This window comes from Cricetulus griseus, chromosome 5 (assembly GCF_003668045.3).
Source record: "Cricetulus griseus strain 17A/GY chromosome 5, alternate assembly CriGri-PICRH-1.0, whole genome shotgun sequence".
NCBI classification, from domain to species: domain Eukaryota; kingdom Metazoa; phylum Chordata; class Mammalia; order Rodentia; family Cricetidae; genus Cricetulus; species Cricetulus griseus.
The window spans coordinates 35,205,763-35,223,081 of record NC_048598.1 but is presented as its reverse complement, the minus strand read 5'-3'; the positions used below and the strand labels follow the sequence as shown (position 1 = coordinate 35,223,081).

The following is a 17,319-nucleotide window of genomic DNA, read 5'->3' as shown; positions in this document are numbered from 1 at the left end:
AAACACATGTAATAACATCACTCACTCACTCACTCACTCAGGAATCTGAGATAGGAAACCTGGGAGTCTGGAGTGAGGCCAGACTGAGCTACTTACTTAGCAAGTGGAAGGCCAGCTTGAGGTATATAGGGATGGGATATAGTTTAGTGGTAGAGTACTTGTCTGGTTTGGTCCAAGACCCTGGGCCATTCCCCAGTATGAAAATCCTGTAAATGTTCAGTGAGCATGGTAGCAGATGCCTGAACTCCAGCTCCCTGGATCCCCAGATGCTCAGATCCTCTGAGTCCTGCCTGGACAATCTGACGAGACTGTGTGAGCAACAACTAAGTAGCTTGGCTAGGTGGTGTAGGCTCTGATCTCAGCACTCAGGAGACTGAAGGAGTAGGGAGCACAAGGTGGAGTACAGGCCAGCCTGGGCTATATAGTAAGTTTTAGGCCAGCTTGGACTATGTAAGAGCCTGTCTTTAGGGAGAAAACAAAAACAAAAGAGAGTCCAGTCTAGACCTCATACTGCACTGGAGCTGTAACAGTCCTTCCTCTCTCAAGCTTCCTGCTTTTTGTGTGAGGTTCTGCTCATTTCCAGAATTCTGTCATAGGAACGCTCTCTATAAGGAAGATCTGATAATGTTTCATCTAGAATTTGTCCTTGTCCTGGATCTAATTTCTACTCCCCTGAGAAGTAGAATGAGTAACTAGAGACACTCAGTAGACCAAATTAGTATAGAAATTTGGAACTGGGGCCAATAGAAATATATTCTTTAATCCCTTTACACAGCTTTTGGAGTACTGTTGTGGGAAATTGCTACATATGGGATGTCGCCATATCCAGGTATTGACCTGTCTCAAGTCTATGACCTACTGGAAAAAGGATATCGAATGGAACAGCCTGAGGGATGCCCCCCTAAAGTATATGAACTTATGAGAGCATGTAAGTGTTTTGCATGTTTGAGCTTTGAAAAAGAACCAGCAACAGGATGGTTAATGACATCCGCACCATTTCTGCTCTCAGTCTTATTAGACTGGATCTAGTCTCATTAACATTTAAAGAGCTTGTCGTTGACAGGGCCAGTTGGCACAGTACATGTTGTACCATTAAGTCTTATTGGAATCCTAAGAATAGTTGTCTGTGGCTCAAATATAGAGCCAGTTTCTCGAGAAAAAAAAATCTGTATATTTAATAAGACAATGAGAGATTGAGTTTGCATAATATGTTAGGAGATGTCTACTTTCAGTTACTAAAGACTGTGACTGTTAAAGTAACCTCCAATGGGCTAGGAGGTGACTCAGTGTGAGAGCACTTGCTCTGCAAGCGTGAGGACTTGAGTTCAAATCCCTAGTAATCGTGTAAAAAGCCTGTCTCCACTGCACATGCCTGTAACCCCAGCATGAGGGATTTTAAGAGGTCCCAGGAGCTCTTAAAGTATGGTCATCCAGCATACTTAGCTCAAGTGACAAACTTGAGGTTCAGTAAGAGACACCCTACATTAGGACAGTAAAGCATAGAACTGTAGAGAAAGACATTTCTCTGGCTTCCACGTGCCTTACATGTGGCATCTAAGTGCACACTCCCATGCATTTACCACATACATGAAAACTGAAAAGTAATCTCTTAAGAACGTGAAGGAAAGCATCAGACTCCTTGAGGATGCAAACTTAGGGATGGGAGTAGTAAGTCAAAGTGTGTTGTGTTCACACATCACTGTTATTTTTTTTTTACCATATTGTTTTCTCATTGAGTATTTGTGTCTCATGCTAACATTTATCAAGTGTGAACTCTGTTAATCTTCTGAATTTATACACTCAATTTTTTAAGAACCTGGTTGTGTTTTTTTTGTTGTTTGTTTTTTAAGACAGTGTCTCATCATGAAGCCCCCGCTGGCCTGGAGCTCAGTGTGTCCAGCAGACTGGCCTTGATCTGATAGAGATCTGTCTGCCTCTGCCTCCTCAGTGTTGGGATTAAAGGTGTGTGCTTCCATGCCTAACCAGCCATTTTTTAAGTTACATGTGTTTATTTATGGGGCATGGGTGTGTGTGTGCTGCAGTGTTAGTGTAGGAGTCAAGAGAGAGTTTCTATAAGTTCTCTCATTGCACCACATGGAACCCAGGGGTTGAACTCAGGTCGTCAGACTTGGTGGCGAGCACTGAGCCATCTCACCAGCCCTTTGTTCACTTTTCTAAACATTCTCCACAACTTTTCCTCATTTTTGTAGTAGTGGGAATGGGGACTAAGGCTAAACAGTGCCAGTACCAAGGAGTAGGCGCTCACACTTCCAGGTGGAGCCGAGAAGTAGCCAGAGTCCCACAGTGCACATGCTGCACTCCAATAGGCCCACCCCATGGGCGGGAACCCTGATGCTGGTAATGCTCCTGGGCGTGACTAGATTATCAAGGAGGCTGTAATTTCTCTTCTGCTGCAGGCTGGAAGTGGAGCCCTGCTGACAGACCCTCTTTTGCTGAAACCCATCAAGCTTTTGAAACAATGTTTCATGACTCCAGCATCTCTGAAGGTAAATCTTGGGGCAGGGAGTTGATTACTGGTGTCCAGTTGCAGGGCAGTGATGGTCATTTCAAAAATGGGCAGTTCCTACAGTTTTTAACTGTTTAAAGTTGACTTTTGTTTTTCGAGACAGGGTTTTTCTGTGTAGCTTTGGAGCCTATCCCGACACTCGCTCTGGAGACCAGGCTGGCCTTCGAACTCACAGAGATCTGCTTGCCTTTGTCTCCTGAGTGCTGGGATTAAAGGTGTGGGCCACCACTGCCTGGGAGTTCTGGAGTTTTCTATATCATATTTCATACTGAAATTACATTTTGATCTGAAATTTTCTCAGTCTCTACAAAGAAAATCAGTAATTTCTGTAGTCCTCAACATAATACAAGGAAGATTAAAAATAAGTGGAAAATATTGTAGTGGCGTAGCACTTGGGAGGCAGAGGCAGGAGAATGTCTGTGAGTTAGAGGACAGCCTCCAAAGCTACAGAGAAACCCTGTCTCAAAAAAGCAAAACAAATAACCAAACAAAAAGCAAATGCTCTAGGGGCTGGAAAGATGGCTCAGCAGTCAGGACATTTACTGCTCTAGCAGAGGGCCATAACCAGAATTTACTTCTCAGCACCTACTTGGTTGGGGTGACTCACGATACTTGTAACCCTGGCTCTAGAGCAGTGTTCTCAACCTATGGGTCTCTACCCCTTGGGGTTGTTGAATGACCCTTTCACAGGGGTCACATATCAGATATTTACTATGTAATGATTCATGTCAGTAGCAGAGTTACAGTTATGAAGTAGCAATGAAAATAATGTTATGGTTGAGGTCACTACAACATGAGAAACTATTAAAGGGTCACAGCATTAGGAAGGTTGAGAACCACTGTTCTAGAGGCTCCAGTGCCCTCTTCTGGCTTCTGTGGGTACCTGCACTCATGTATGTATACCCCCACATGTGTACATAATTAAAATAAATCTTTTAAAAATAAATATATTCTAATTCTAAACCACATTTAAGGCAAGACCCAGACCCCCCCATCAATATCATGAAATTCCATTTCTAGAAATACATCAAGTATAACCAAGATTTATCTAGCAGATGTGGCATCTGAGTGAGTGTAGCTTATAAACATTGAAAAAAGTTGGAACAACCTGAGCTCTAGTGGATTGTTGGTTGTATAACCATATATACCCTTAAATATATTAGGCTATCAATAAAAATATGCTTCTCCTTACTTAAGAAAAGGGAACATGGGCACATGCAGGAAGTTGCTTGCTTTTGTGTGCAGTACTCATAATAATATACCCAGAGAAGGTGAGGAATAAGCGGCGTGTGTGGTGGCACACCAGTTATTTCAGCACTCAAAAGGCTGGAAGATCTCAAGTTCAAGGCTAGCCTGAGCTACATCATGAGACTAATAAAGTCAATATCCTGCCTTTTTATCTTATGGAGTGAGACCTTGTTCTTGGAATGCTAAGACTACAGAGTTTTATATGACACTGTGATATAGTTCTGAAATTTTATATAAACTTTTCCTTCCCTTTATAATTGTGTAGAATTAATCTTGTAATTTCAAGTTTTAAAATGTTAGAAGAAAATAAGAGAATTGGATTTTGTCTTCCTCTAGTGATTTAACACATGAGGTAAGAAAAGGGGAAACAGAAGTGTAACATTGATATTTTAATAAAAAATATCTTCATCCTTCCCTCAAGTTGTCATCACACACACACACACACACCAAATAAGTGTAATAAAAATTTATTGAGTGGTAACAAATTTTTACAATTCAATTGGTTGTGTTTCATTTTTGTTTAAGAATAAATAGTATATTTTGCTCCAGTAAAAGCTACAAACATCATCTCTGCTTTCATACACTTGGGAGGCAGAGGCAAGTGGATCTCTGTGAGTTCAAGGTCAGTCAGGGCTACAAAACAAAACACATTTTGGGGTTGGAGAGAAGGCCCAGAATATAAGCATTAATGGGTCCTGAGTTTAATTCCCAGCAACCACATAGTGGCTCACAACCATCCATAATGAAATCTGGTGTCCTTCTCTGACCTTCAGGCATACATGCAGGTAGAACACTCTATGCATAATAAATAAATAAGAAAAAAAAAAAAAAGGCCACAAAACTCATGACTCAGCAGCCGGGGTGACCAACAAAGTGAACACTATTTTGATAATTGGGCTTTGTTTTGGGGTGGGTGTTTTTGTTGATTAAATTTTGGTACTTGGGCTTGAACCCAAGGTTTCATGCATGTTAGACAGGCACTCTACCACCTGAGTGACATCCCCATCTCAAAAGAATCAGGTTTTTTGTTTTTCCTGTTGTAGTTACATAGTTGATTAGTTGGGGTGTGTGTGTGTGTGTGTGTGTGTGTGTGTGTGTGTGTGTGTGTGAATTACTGATTTGTTTCACTTGCATGATGAAATGGAGTAAATTATATTACTCTTCTTTTTAGTGAAAACTGCAACTTAAAACATGCGTCCCTTTATTCCGCATCTGAGCAGCACTTAGTGAGTGAGGCTCTCCAGATGCCCACTGAGCCTATTAAGCACGTGACGCTATGAGCAGCATCACTCGCCAGCAGGAAGTACAGATTAAACCTTGAGATTCCCATGACATACCTACCAGAATGAGCAAAATTAAAGTTACATACACTATAGAATGACAGCGTCAATTTTTTGCAGGCCAAGTACGTAACCAGAACATTTACACACTGGCGATATGGCTGTTATATTGGTTAGAACCTGATTTAAAAAAAAAAAAAAAGTAAATGTTCACCCCATGACCTATCCGTTTATATCAATTAGAGGTACATGGCCTTGTGAACCAGCAAATATGTATCAGGTTGTTCCTAGCAACATACTCATAGTCGTTAAAATTGGAAAGATCCTAAATAACCATCAATAGGAGGGCAAGTGAGTTTTGGTAGTACCACACATCACAATGCTACTATGCAATGAGAAAGAGATCCTGCCACATGCAGGAACATAATGTTGAGTAAAAGAAGTTGTATATAGGACTATATGCGGGGCTGGGAGGAAGTTCAGTTAGTAAGGTGTTTGGCATTCAGATCAGAGGACCTGAATTCAGTTCCCTGTCACCCACATGTAAAGCTGGGCACGACAGCATACACATGTCTTGTGGAAGATGGAGATAGGAAGATCACTGGCTTGCTAGCCCGTCCATCTAGCTAAAACAGTGAGCTCTGGACTGGAGAGAGACCCTGTCTCAAAAAATAAGGTGGGAAGCAGTTGGGGGAGACACCTGGCCTTGGCCTCTGTCCTCCACATGTACAAGCTCATGTGCACACGTAAGATCATATACTCTGATTTCATTATATGCTTTGTATATTTATTTTTTTATCTTCAAGATGACATTTTGCCATCCACCCAGGCTAGACTCATGCTTCTGGGCTGAATGGCTCCCCCAGCCTCAGCCTTCTGGGATCATAGGGCAGACTGTTTCCCCCTCTGAATTTTGCACTTCAGTATTCTGCTCTCCTTTTTCTGTTGTATACATTGGTCTCTGTCTTAAGATTGTCTTTTTTTTTTTTTTTCCAAAACCTTGTCTTTCTCACAGAGGTAGCTGAGGAGCTTGGGAGAGCCGCTTCCTCATCATCTGTGGTCCCATACCTGCCTCGATTACCTCTGCTTCCTTCCAAGACTCGGACCTTGAAGAAACAGGGGGACAACAAAGAGAACGTAGATGGCAGCCTCCTCGATGCCTCCGAGAGCCTGGCCTCCAGTTCAGCACCAGGTAGGGGTCAGAGCAGAAAGTGTATGCCTGAAGAATTAGGGGTTGTGATGCTCTGGACCTTGGCCCTGCCCTGCCAGTGTGGGCAGTCCTATCTATGCAACATACAGCCTGCTACCAGCTCTGTTTTCTTAGCCTCTGGCTCCCAGATAGTTACCCAGATGGGTGGCCGCAGGTACATCTGTATTGTAGAGAAGGGATGAAAACAGAACAAACAGCAAGTGTCACCATTAGTATCCACATCACAGTCACTGAAACGATGGTGTATTTGTTAATTTCTTACACAATGCCAACATCTGATGGCTAATAAATGCAGACAGAACTTTTCTAATTTAGTCATGCTAACCGGCTCACCTTTTGTCTTTCCTGTTATTGATTGGCCATTTCTCAGCAGGCTTCATTAGAAGTGCACAGGCTTCCAGTGGGTCCCCAGCTCTGCCTCGAAAGCAAAGAGATAAGTCACCTAGCAGCCTCTTAGAAGATGCCAAAGAGACATGCTTCACCAGGGATAGAAAGGGAGGCTTCTTCAGCTCCTTCATGAAAAAGAGAAATGCCCCCACACCCCCTAAGCGCAGCAGCTCCTTTCGAGAAATGGAGAACCAGCCCCACAAGAAATATGAACTCACGGGTAACTTCTCATCTGTTGCTTCTCTACAGCATGCTGATGGGTTCTCTTTCGCTCCCGGCCAGCAAGAGTCGAATCTGGTGCCAGCCAAGTGCTATGGGGGGAGCTTTGCACAGAGGAACCTCTGTAATGATGACAGTGGTGGGGGTGGGGGCAGTGGCACTGCTGGGGGTGGGTGGTCTGGCATCACAGGCTTCTTTACACCTCGCTTAATCAAAAAGACACTGGGCTTACGAGCAGGTAAACCCACAGCCAGTGATGACACTTCCAAGCCTTTTCCAAGGTCAAACTCTACATCTTCCATGTCCTCAGGGCTTCCAGAGCAGGATAGGATGGCAATGACCCTTCCCAGGAACTGCCAGAGGTCCAAACTCCAGCTGGAAAGGACAGTGTCCACCTCTTCTCAACCAGAAGAGAATGTGGACAGGGCTAATGACATGCTTCCAAAAAAATCTGAGGAAGGTGCTGCTCCAGCCAGGGAGAGACCAAAAGCCAAACTATTGCCCAGAGGAGCCACAGCTCTTCCCCTGAGAGCCCCTGATCCAGCCATCACAGAGAGTGACTCTCCAGGGGTAGGGGTGGCTGGAGTGGCAGCTGCCCCCAAAGGCAAGGAAAGGAATGGTGGGACGCGACTTGGAGTCGCTGGAGTCCCAGAGGATGGAGAGCAGCCAGGCTGGTCTTCTCCAGCTAAGGCTGTAGCTGTCCTCCCAACCACCCACAACCACAAAGTGCCAGTCCTTATCTCACCCACTCTGAAACACACTCCAGCTGACGTGCAGCTCATTGGCACAGACTCTCAGGGGAATAAATTCAAGCTCTTATCTGAGCATCAGGTCACATCCTCTGGAGACAAGGACCGACCCCGACGGGTAAAACCAAAGTGTGCCCCACCCCCACCCCCAGTGATGAGACTACTGCAGCATCCATCCACATGCTCAGACCCCGAGGAAGAGCCGACTGCCCCACCTGCAGGACAGCCCGCTCCACAAACCCAGGAGGGAGGAAAAAAGGCGGCTCCAGGGCCAGTGCCCAGTAGTGGGAAACCTGGGAGGCCAGTGATGCCTCCACCTCAAGTGCCTTTGCCCACATCTTCCATCTCGCCAGCCAAAATGGCCAATGGCACACCAGGTACTAAGGTGGCCCTGAGAAAAACCAAACAGGCAGCTGAGAAAATCTCAGCTGACAAAATCAGCAAAGAGGCCCTGCTGGAGTGTGCTGACCTACTGTCCAGTGCAATCACGGAACCTGTGCCCAATAGCCAACTGGTAGACACTGGGCACCAGCTGCTTGACTACTGCTCAGGGTATGTGGACTGCATCCCTCAGACTCGCAACAAATTTGCCTTCCGAGAGGCTGTGAGCAAACTGGAACTTAGCCTACAGGAGCTGCAGGTGTCTTCCACAGCTGCTGGTGTGCCTGGGACAAACCCTGTCCTTAATAACTTATTGTCATGTGTACAGGAAATCAGTGACGTGGTGCAGAGGTAGCCATGGTCAGCCTCGTGGGAATGCACACACATCTGAGGGGAGAGGGAAGGGGACTCGTTTTCCTGTGTTCTTGTTTTTTAAAAAGTGAGAGACTGATACTTGAGTGTGTTCATGTGAAGTACCTCAGATCCCTGAATTCTCACGTTTACAGGTTCATCTCAAAATGGCAAAAAGAAAATCCCATAAGTAGCTAGGTCATTTTGGTGGAGCAGGACCGTGTGCACAGAGTTGGAAACTGCACTGGAAAGTAAGGGAGCATCATGTATAGATCATAAAAAGCCAGTTGTTCTGCATCATGTAGGGCCTTGACCTACAGGTCCTGGAGGTTATTGGGCTTCAGTTCACCGTGCAAATTAAAAGAGCAGGAGAAAGCAAAGTTTTATGCAAGGCTACCGGAAGTGGCTGTTGGTCTTGCTTCCATGGGCCATTGCTGCTGTAGCAAGAACCGCAAATTAGATTGCTCGAATACTCAGCTGGGAAACATGGCCCTTTCCATCTGCTGTTGTCCTGTTTGCCTTGGGTATATTAGCTGATGCAGGAAGTACAGAATTCGAGGGGCATTTAGTCAGATTGACACTTGCAAAACTCTTACGGTGATTAGCAGTCACCTCTCCCACTCCTCTAGCGTGTCACTTCCTAATGGACCAGTATCCACTCACTGCTTCTTGGTGGCTATCTGGAAACCTTGGGCATTTGGGGGCTTCTTAGTGCTTCTTCTATGTCCCTTGCTGGGCAGGCGGTCTTCCTTTATTTCTAGCAGCATTCAGGGCATTACCTAGCATCAATGTTGAAAATAGTGGTCACTATATGTTCTCATAGGAGAGACCTTCTATGCCCGAATACTGACATAATGGCCACTTGAACAGCTATGTATATTCTTTTTTTTTTTTTTTTTAATTAGAATACTAAGGAGACACAGTATCTTTTTGAAACTGGCTGGGCCCAGAAGCCTGAGACTAAGAAGAGAAGCTTGCTTGATCCATGGCTACTTGTACCTTTCCTTACCTTAATACCCCACACTAATCTGGGTGGACAGTGGAGAAGATGTTTTCACTAAGGGCTTGCCTCCATGGTATTGTCATGCTCTTTTTCTCTGCTCATGTAGCACACACTCCCTTGGCGCTCTGGTGGAGTATGTGTTGGGAACGTAGTTTACTTATTTTGTCCTTTCACCTCTATTTTAAGAGTGCATTATAGAAGGAGTGGGTTATTTTCAGGGAGCACCAGTTAGACTCAGAAAGCTAAGGGTTTAACCTGCAAATAGGTTTTGCCTTTGAAAAATGGGCATTTCCCTTCCCTAATTACAGTTATGGAAACTAATGGGGTAACATGGAATAGAAACTTAGAAGGCTACATATTGTTGATGGTATTGGTGCTGGGTCTAATTCCAGTTTTTGTTTTTGTTTTTAATTTTGTGAGCACTCCTTTCATTCCCCAAAGAGAATACAAATACCTTGATTTTTTTTTTCTTGCAAAAGAGGATTAATGTAAGAAGATGGGAATCAGCACTGAGCAGTGTTTTTTCCCGACTGTCATCCATTTGCTGTCAGCTTGCCGCCCCATTGTTTGATCTATTAATTGAAGGCAACAGCCCACATTCTCAAGAGTGTTTTGCAGACTAATATGTAGCTCCCTTTGAGAGCCTCTCTGGAGGGCTCTTTACTTAGTGTTGGTACATTGGGTCGCTTTTCATTCTCTCCTCTGCGTCACAAATAGGAAACTTTTGAACTGCTATGCTTACAGTAATCGGGCCAGAACCTAAAGGGGAAACTATTTCAGTTTACATTGAGCATCCTTGACCAAGGAAAGAATTTAATTTCTTTAGAAAGAAAGGAAATTTGGATACTTAGTCCTGCTGCTCCAGAGAAGGCTCAGAGGAAGAGGTCTGGAATGGAGGATCAGCTCCTACAGGTGTTAGTACGTCCCCACGGCTGCAGTGTGGGCAACTAGGGGTCAGGTCAATGTCCTTGTAGGAGTTGGAAGAGAATTTTCCCACCTGTTCACCACTCCCCACCACAGTATGCTCCTATAAACTTGAATCTATTTTAGCAGTTCGGCAGCCTTGTATAGGTGGGGAGGAGAAAGCTAAGGTTTGAGGCCATTATTAATGCTGCTTTTAAAGTTTATCCCTACCATAATAGTATGTTGTAAGAGATGTTTGCTGTTTTCAGGTTTGGGTCTTGTTTTGTTTGTTCGTTCATTTGTTCATTTTCCTTTCAGAGTTCTGTAGACAGGCTTGGAGAAACACTACTGAGTATCTTAGCTCCCTGCTTTTCTCAGTCTGAGGGGCTGAGTCAAGGCCAAGTCTCACTGAGGGCAGTACAAATTCTGTCCTGCTCAAAGTGGGTTATCACTAAATCCGTGAGTTGAACTGACCTTTTTCTCAACACTGTCCTGAGTAGCACTGACTGTTGTAACACACTCCACATGATGCATGAACTGTGTGGCTTTCAGGGATTGAGGCCTCAGGTCAAGGTGGCGCTGACAACTTGCTATGAAAGAATTATTTAGGTTTTTTTATTTTTATCTACCTGCAAGGGACCAGCTTATACAAAAATCAGCAAATTATAAGCAAAATATAATTATATTCTCTGCTTTGAATCTAAAGCAGAGAAAATTGCTCTTAGAAACTAAACATGTAACTTAACTTTCTGTGTAGCCTGAAAACAAAGCAGGAGGCAGCTCCTAAAGTTTCATCTGTGCATATCTTGCCACAGCGTCCTGACTTTCCTACACGAGTCGTGTGGGTTCAGTTGGATTCCCTACCTTCAAATGCTGTGTTCTGTATTGAATAATATATCCTAATTATGCTTTCCAGGAAGCCTTTTTTTTTTTTTTTAAAGCTTCGGCTACAATTATGTTTCACATTTTCAGGTGATTTCCATCATGATGATCAGAGAGAGAGAGAGGGATAACTTAAAATGGGCCCTTTAAAAAGATGTGTTTTGTAGTGAACTGAACTGAACATGGCACACCAAGCTGTGATCTATCACTCGAGAAACTAATTGGGTCCTTTTCAGGATGGCCTCTGTATAAGAGCCTCATAGTGGAGATGAGTTTCCGACAGCATTTTAAGGTTTCAGTTAGAAATGTTCCTACACCTAGTTGACAGTTGGCTCTTAAAAGTGTGTCTTGTTACAATGACGTGCTTAGGGGATGCAGCAGTGCCAATAGTGTGAGGTGATATTTATAGAATAAGTAGCTAGGTGCCTGGTGCACACTGAGCACTCCATGAATGTTAACTGCTAGTGTTCACTCCTAACCAGGAGCACACAGTAGTCCTCCACGGAAATGGGTGAATTAGCCCCACTCTATACTGGAATTCCAAGTGGGGTAAGAGAGTAGCTAGTGTGTTTCCCAAGGACTTCTACAAGTTTCAAACAGTCACCACCATCTGAACAGAAACTTTGTGTCTTTTCTGTACAGAAGAAGAAACTGGAGGGTGGTTGTCACTAGTCCATTATCTTGGAGCAGTTAGTGGCGGGGCTGAGGCTGAGGCTCCTGAGAATTCAGGAGTCTTGACAGTGTGGCATTTCTCCACCACACCTGCTGCCTTGTGAGATGCTCGGCTAGACAATCAGTATCCGTAGTGCTGCACACTTCTAAAGCACAGGCTCTGGAGGGCCCTGGCCAGGAAGGGCTTGGATGTTCAGTAACAGTATAGCCAAACAAGCCTTTAGTAGAACTCGGTTATAAAGCCAACACAGCCTCTGTTCTTCTAGACCTCAGCCACACAGAAATCTGCACTTTGTAGTTAAAAATGCCAACTTGAGTTGTTTGAAAACAAAAGAAGGGAGGAGAAACAGTTCTACATTCCTTTTTGTTCAAAAAGAATCTGTTGTTTGGTGTCATTTCAATGACTGTGGGAGAATGGGAAAGCACCTTGAGAAATAAATGAAATTCAACTCTAAAGTTGGATTATGAGTATCTGTAGAGGTTGAGCTGACCTGGACCTGCAGCTAGAGTGTCACCTCTATAGTTTGCTATAGAATTATATATGAAACTGCTAAATGAATATGTAAAGATACTGCAAATGTTTGCTAATACTTCAGAGCTGAGGAACTTCAGAATATCGGGGACCAGTTTTTTGGTTTCATTCTCATCTTTAAGAAGTAGTAAAGTGGTGGCATGTAATCCTAGCACTGAGGAAGCTGAGGCAAGTGAATCTCAAATTCCAGACCAACCTGTGTTAACCCCAGGTTAATCCCTTTGGAACCCAGCAGCTTGTCCAGGCCCTTGATTGGAAGATGAAGGCCCTCTTTGTTTTGAGCAGTCACCCGTACATGCCCAGCTCTTAGTGTCCTTACTGTGGTGAGAGCAGACTCACTTTCTGTTCGTGTTGACAGTGTCTTTTTAAAACTAATATCCTGGGGGGTTGTGTGTAGAGAACTGATGTACTTGGAGACTTTCTAGAATTTCTCTACTAGTTATAAATGACATTGACATTTATTATCTCTCCTTTTTAAAAACAAAAGTGGCTGAGCTTAACTACCTGTTAGATAATCATATACTCAAGTAAGTCACGTGGAGGCAGGCAGCTCCCATCTAGCTGCACTCTGCATTCTAACCACCCTGTATTCTTTAGTTAGCCGTGTGGAGTGACTTCCATCTAGCTGCACTCTGCATTCTAACCACCCTGTATTCTTTAGTTAGCCGTGTGGAGTGACTTCCATCTAGCTGCACTCTGCATTCTAACCACCCTGTATTCTTTAGTCAGCCGTGTGGAGTGACTTCCATCCAGCCGCACTCTATTCTAACCTCCTTGTATTCTTTAGTCAGCCGTGTGGAGTGACTTCCATCCAGCTGCACTCTATTCTGACCTCCCCATGTTTTGTCCGTCTTTGCTAGTGAGAGCACTGACATCATTAGGCTGTGTCTTCCAGTGAGTTGGTATTGGGTTAACAGAGTCATCTTTATTTCTATTCTTAGTGATTTGTTTCATCATCTTGCATGCATTGACTTGCTTCTCCTGGATCTGGGAGCCATCTTTATACCCTCAGCATCTGCTATGGCCAGTGCTTTTTGTATTTCTTGTCAGCTGCCTTATCTTCATCAAGCTGGTAGACCTTGAAAATAGTTGTTTGGGTTCTGTGGGTGCACAGGAGCCTAGAGTAAAGCAGTTCCATGGGAACTGGGCACAGACTGGCCGGGCCAGCCCAAGGGTTCCCATGGCCCCCATGCTGCTAGCGTTGAGAGGCAATGCTTGGGATGCTTCTAAAACATCCTTGGGATGCTTCTAAAACGTGACTCACTCCTAATGTCGTGTGCATAGACACTGTTTTCCAGCGTAGGGGTCAGTAGTGCTTGGAGTAGTGGTTCCGGTCACCTGCAGAGTGGCCCACCTTCACTGCCATTGCCTGTGATCCTGCTACTGAGGAGGCTGGCTTGGCTAAGCCTGCTCAAGAGCATTGGCAGCCGATTCTTGGCTCCAGCTTGTCTTTATAAGGCTGTGGCTTTCTGTGCCATGTGTGCATGTTCCATCTTGACTGTGTGTGCCATGGTAACACTTTTCATTTGGACTAGCTCCCCATGTGACCCGGGAGGAGCCTGCGCTGTGCTCTGGATAAGGTCTGGCAGTTTGTCTTGATGAGAAGCTGACAGAGTGGCAGAGGTCATGCTCAGAGGTTTGTACCTTCAAAGATTGGGTTCTTGAGTGTTGTTGGGATTATGACTTGCCTGCTGGGCTGGTGTGCATAACTATTGAGCTAGATCTGGTTGAAACAAGCTTCATCAGGGCTCAAAGTTCTGGTTGGTTCAGACTCCCTCGACCCCACTCCACCCCCACCCCCACCCCCAGTCAAAATGCCAACTGGCAAATTGCTGCTTCATCTTTCTCAGCCCTGTGTGATGAGCTGAGGGAAGGAGGCCTCTTCTAGGCCCACCTCCCCCTCCACACACACTTCCTTTGCTCCATGGATACCCGTAAGTCAGACTGTTTACCCCTCATAGATAATAATAATCTCTCTTTCCCTGGTGCTGAAAAACCTGGACACAGTGGCAGAACCCTGTTAGCCAGAGAGGACAGTGACACACTGAGTGGGTCTGCAAAGCTGCCACCATCCAAGGAGAAGTATGTCCACCTATCCTCAGACCGTGGCATCTTCAGGGAAGAATGGGCTGTGCTCAGTTACTCAGCTCTTCCCAGAGTACAGATCCTAATCTTCAGGACACAGGGGAGGCACTGTCAATGCTAACAAGTTAGTGAAAGAAACTACAGAGAGTTTTGTGAGTGGAACTTGCTTGGGCTTGTTTCTGGGGCCCTGAGTAGGAGTTGAACATCTTGTTTTTAGGGACCATACAATTTAGTGGCAAGTGGGACTTAATAAGACTTTCACATAGTTTTCAGCAGTTATAAATATGTGTATTGTTGAATCAGAATACTGCAGAGGGCTGCAATGCTTCAGGGTCCTTAGTTCCTCACATTGGGCTTGGTATTCCTAAGACCCATGCTGTCTGTGTACTGTGAATGGTCAGGACCACAGGAACCAGCATTCTTCGATCTCCACGCTCAGCTTCCACTATGCCACCTGAACTCTATCATGAGAAGCATTCGCTGAGACCTTGAGAAATGACCTTCAGGAAGAAAAAAAAAAAAACACGAGTATTCAAAAACTAAAGAGAAGGGGAGGTACTCATCACACAGCTCCTGATCCCCTCTCTCTGAGGGCAGAAGCAGTAGTGCAGTGAGCATGCTGCCCTGCACAGCCCCCTGAGCACACTGCACACACAAAGCCTTCCTTGTAGACCCTGCACTTTCTTTCCTTTGCAATCGGACTCTGTAATGACTATCAGTGGAGAAACCCCGATTTTGTGCTTGCTTGGTTAAAAAGTCAATTCGAATGTTTTATGGTGGTTGATAGAACTTTGTCCTAAAACTTGCTAATTCAGATTTTTAAAACCCTAATGTTTATACCAAAGGTTACACTGCAGGCGTAGGTGGTGCACAGAGGGTAAAGCCCACAGTGGGCACTGTGTGCAATGCTAAGGGGACACAGTGCCTGGTGAGACCATACGGGATTCAACTAAAACATGTCAGTCATGGGTCACACTACCACTGTTGTCAAGTATTTGTTCTTAATTGTTACTGTAATATATTTTCGATTGTTTTTCTAATTTAATTCTCTCACTCTGTTGTCTGACTGTGAACTGCTAACAGTGTTAAACTTGATGTAAATAAATGATGCCCTTGGCAGGGACTGCTTCCTGTCGTATCTCACATGGTTTGCAAGTTGTGTTTTGTTTTAATAAAGGTTGAAATATTTTATCGGCAAAGTGGGCTTGAGTTGGAGTATTTCTCCCAGTAGATGACTATAAAGTCCAGCAGATAAGTAAATGAGTAAATTCTGGTGTATTTTCCCTGGAGGGCACTGTGGTATGAACCTTCATCCTGTGAGGAGTGTTGCACATCCGGAACCTGGGCTGGCAGACATCAGGTAGGTAATGTGTGTGCGTGTGTGTGTGGGGGGGGAGGGGTAAAGTGAACATTACACAGAGACATTTGATTCTCGGAAAATCCATTCTGAACACAACTGCAAAGAAGTTCTTAGACTGTCTTGAGTCAGCTATAGATCCTCAGAGAGAACATTCTTATTCAAAATTACTTACCTTCTTTTTCATGCTTTTGAGACAGGCATATATCCTTCCCAAGGTGGCCTCAAACTTGCCATGCAACCAAAGCTGACACTGAACTTGGATCCCCCTGCTGGGGTTACTGTTGTATACCACCACACTGTTTATATAGGTGCTGACAATTGAGCCCAGGGCTTTGTATATGATAAGCAAGCACTCTTAACAACGCCTGGCCCACGTTCCCTGGTCCCCATACTTCTGACACATTTTTGCTCATTCATTGAGCATAGTGTAGTCAGTGGCTATCATGACAAAGTAGCCAGGTAAGAGAACTCAGTCTTGGTGTTCACTACAGTGTGTGACTGGTCAACAGAGTATTTCAAAAAAGCTAACAATGAAAATTCTGAACATTTTCACCACAATGAAGTCAGGACACAGATATTCTAAATACTCTGATTTGGTTATTGCAGTCTGCACATGTATAGAAACACCAGTGATTTCACTGCCATCTGTCCTCTGTCCCCCCGGCCCAACCACAGGCATTGGTAGCCAGACTCCTACTTCTCCCTGAGTTCCCTGACACTGCACACATGAGTGAGTTCATGCAGTGTTAAGCCTGAGTTATTTCAAGTAGCCTCACATCTTTCACATTCATCCGTGTTGGATAAAAGACTGAATTTCATTGTTTTTTATGCTCCAGTACTTCCTCCCACTGCGTGTACGTACACTTCCGGGCCCCATCACTTGCTGATGGACTCTCAGGCTGGTTCCATCTCATGCCTCTTGTGCACAGTGCTGCACTGAACACAGGCTCACATGTCTGTCTGATACAATTCCATTTCTCCTCATGCCCTGTGGTGGGATTTGTGTTTATTTTTCAGCATTTCCAAAATTCTGTGTGTACTAGAATATTATACATTATAGCATATTCAAAGCAGTCCTGTTGAAAGGATATTGTTAATACATTTTAATGTATATCCAATATTTATGGGGTATTGTGATGTTTTAAATCATTGTATACACTGTATAATGTTGAAATTATGTTAAACATATCCACTTCCTCAAACATTTCATTCCTAATTCTTTTTTATTTTTAAAACAGCATCTCACTGTGTTGTCCTGACTGGCCTCATTCTTGCTATGTAGGCCAGGCAGGCCTTGAACCCTGATCACCCTCCCTGAATGCTGGAATTACAGGTATCTGCTACTGTGCCCAGCCCCAAACTCTTCTAGCCAGTTGAAATATCTAAATCAAATCTTTTTTAAAACAACTTTTATTTTTACGTGTGTGTGTGTGTGTGTGTGTGTGTGTGTGTGTGTGTGTGTGTGTGTGTTGTGCTACCCTCAGAGACCAGAAAAAGGTGTTGGATCCCTTGCAGCTGGAGTTACAGGCA

The 17,319-nt window shown here is 44.3% G+C and overlaps 1 protein-coding gene across 15 annotated transcripts in view; it reads left to right on the top strand.

Annotated features, from left to right (window-relative positions):
- Abl2 (ABL proto-oncogene 2, non-receptor tyrosine kinase) overlaps positions 1 to 15,628 on the top strand; it is a 96,787-nt gene extending 81,159 nt beyond the window's left edge. For 5 of the 15 annotated variants that reach the window (XM_027417311.2, XM_027417306.2, XM_035445509.1 and 2 more), the window contains 5 exons: positions 776 to 928; positions 2,418 to 2,507; positions 6,071 to 6,247; positions 6,636 to 12,730; positions 12,761 to 15,628. In XM_027417311.2, the coding sequence (XP_027273112.1) occupies positions 776 to 928; positions 2,418 to 2,507; positions 6,071 to 6,247; positions 6,636 to 8,356 (2,141 nt within the window). In that variant the 3' untranslated portion in view covers positions 8,357 to 12,730; positions 12,761 to 15,628. Of the gene's footprint in view, positions 1 to 775; positions 929 to 2,417; positions 2,508 to 6,070; positions 6,248 to 6,635 lie in introns of all 15 variants that reach the window. The other 10 variants (XM_027417318.2, XM_027417316.2, XM_027417319.2 and 7 more) reach the window with 5 other exon arrangements.
- Positions 15,629 to 17,319: the final 1,691 nt, after the last annotated feature.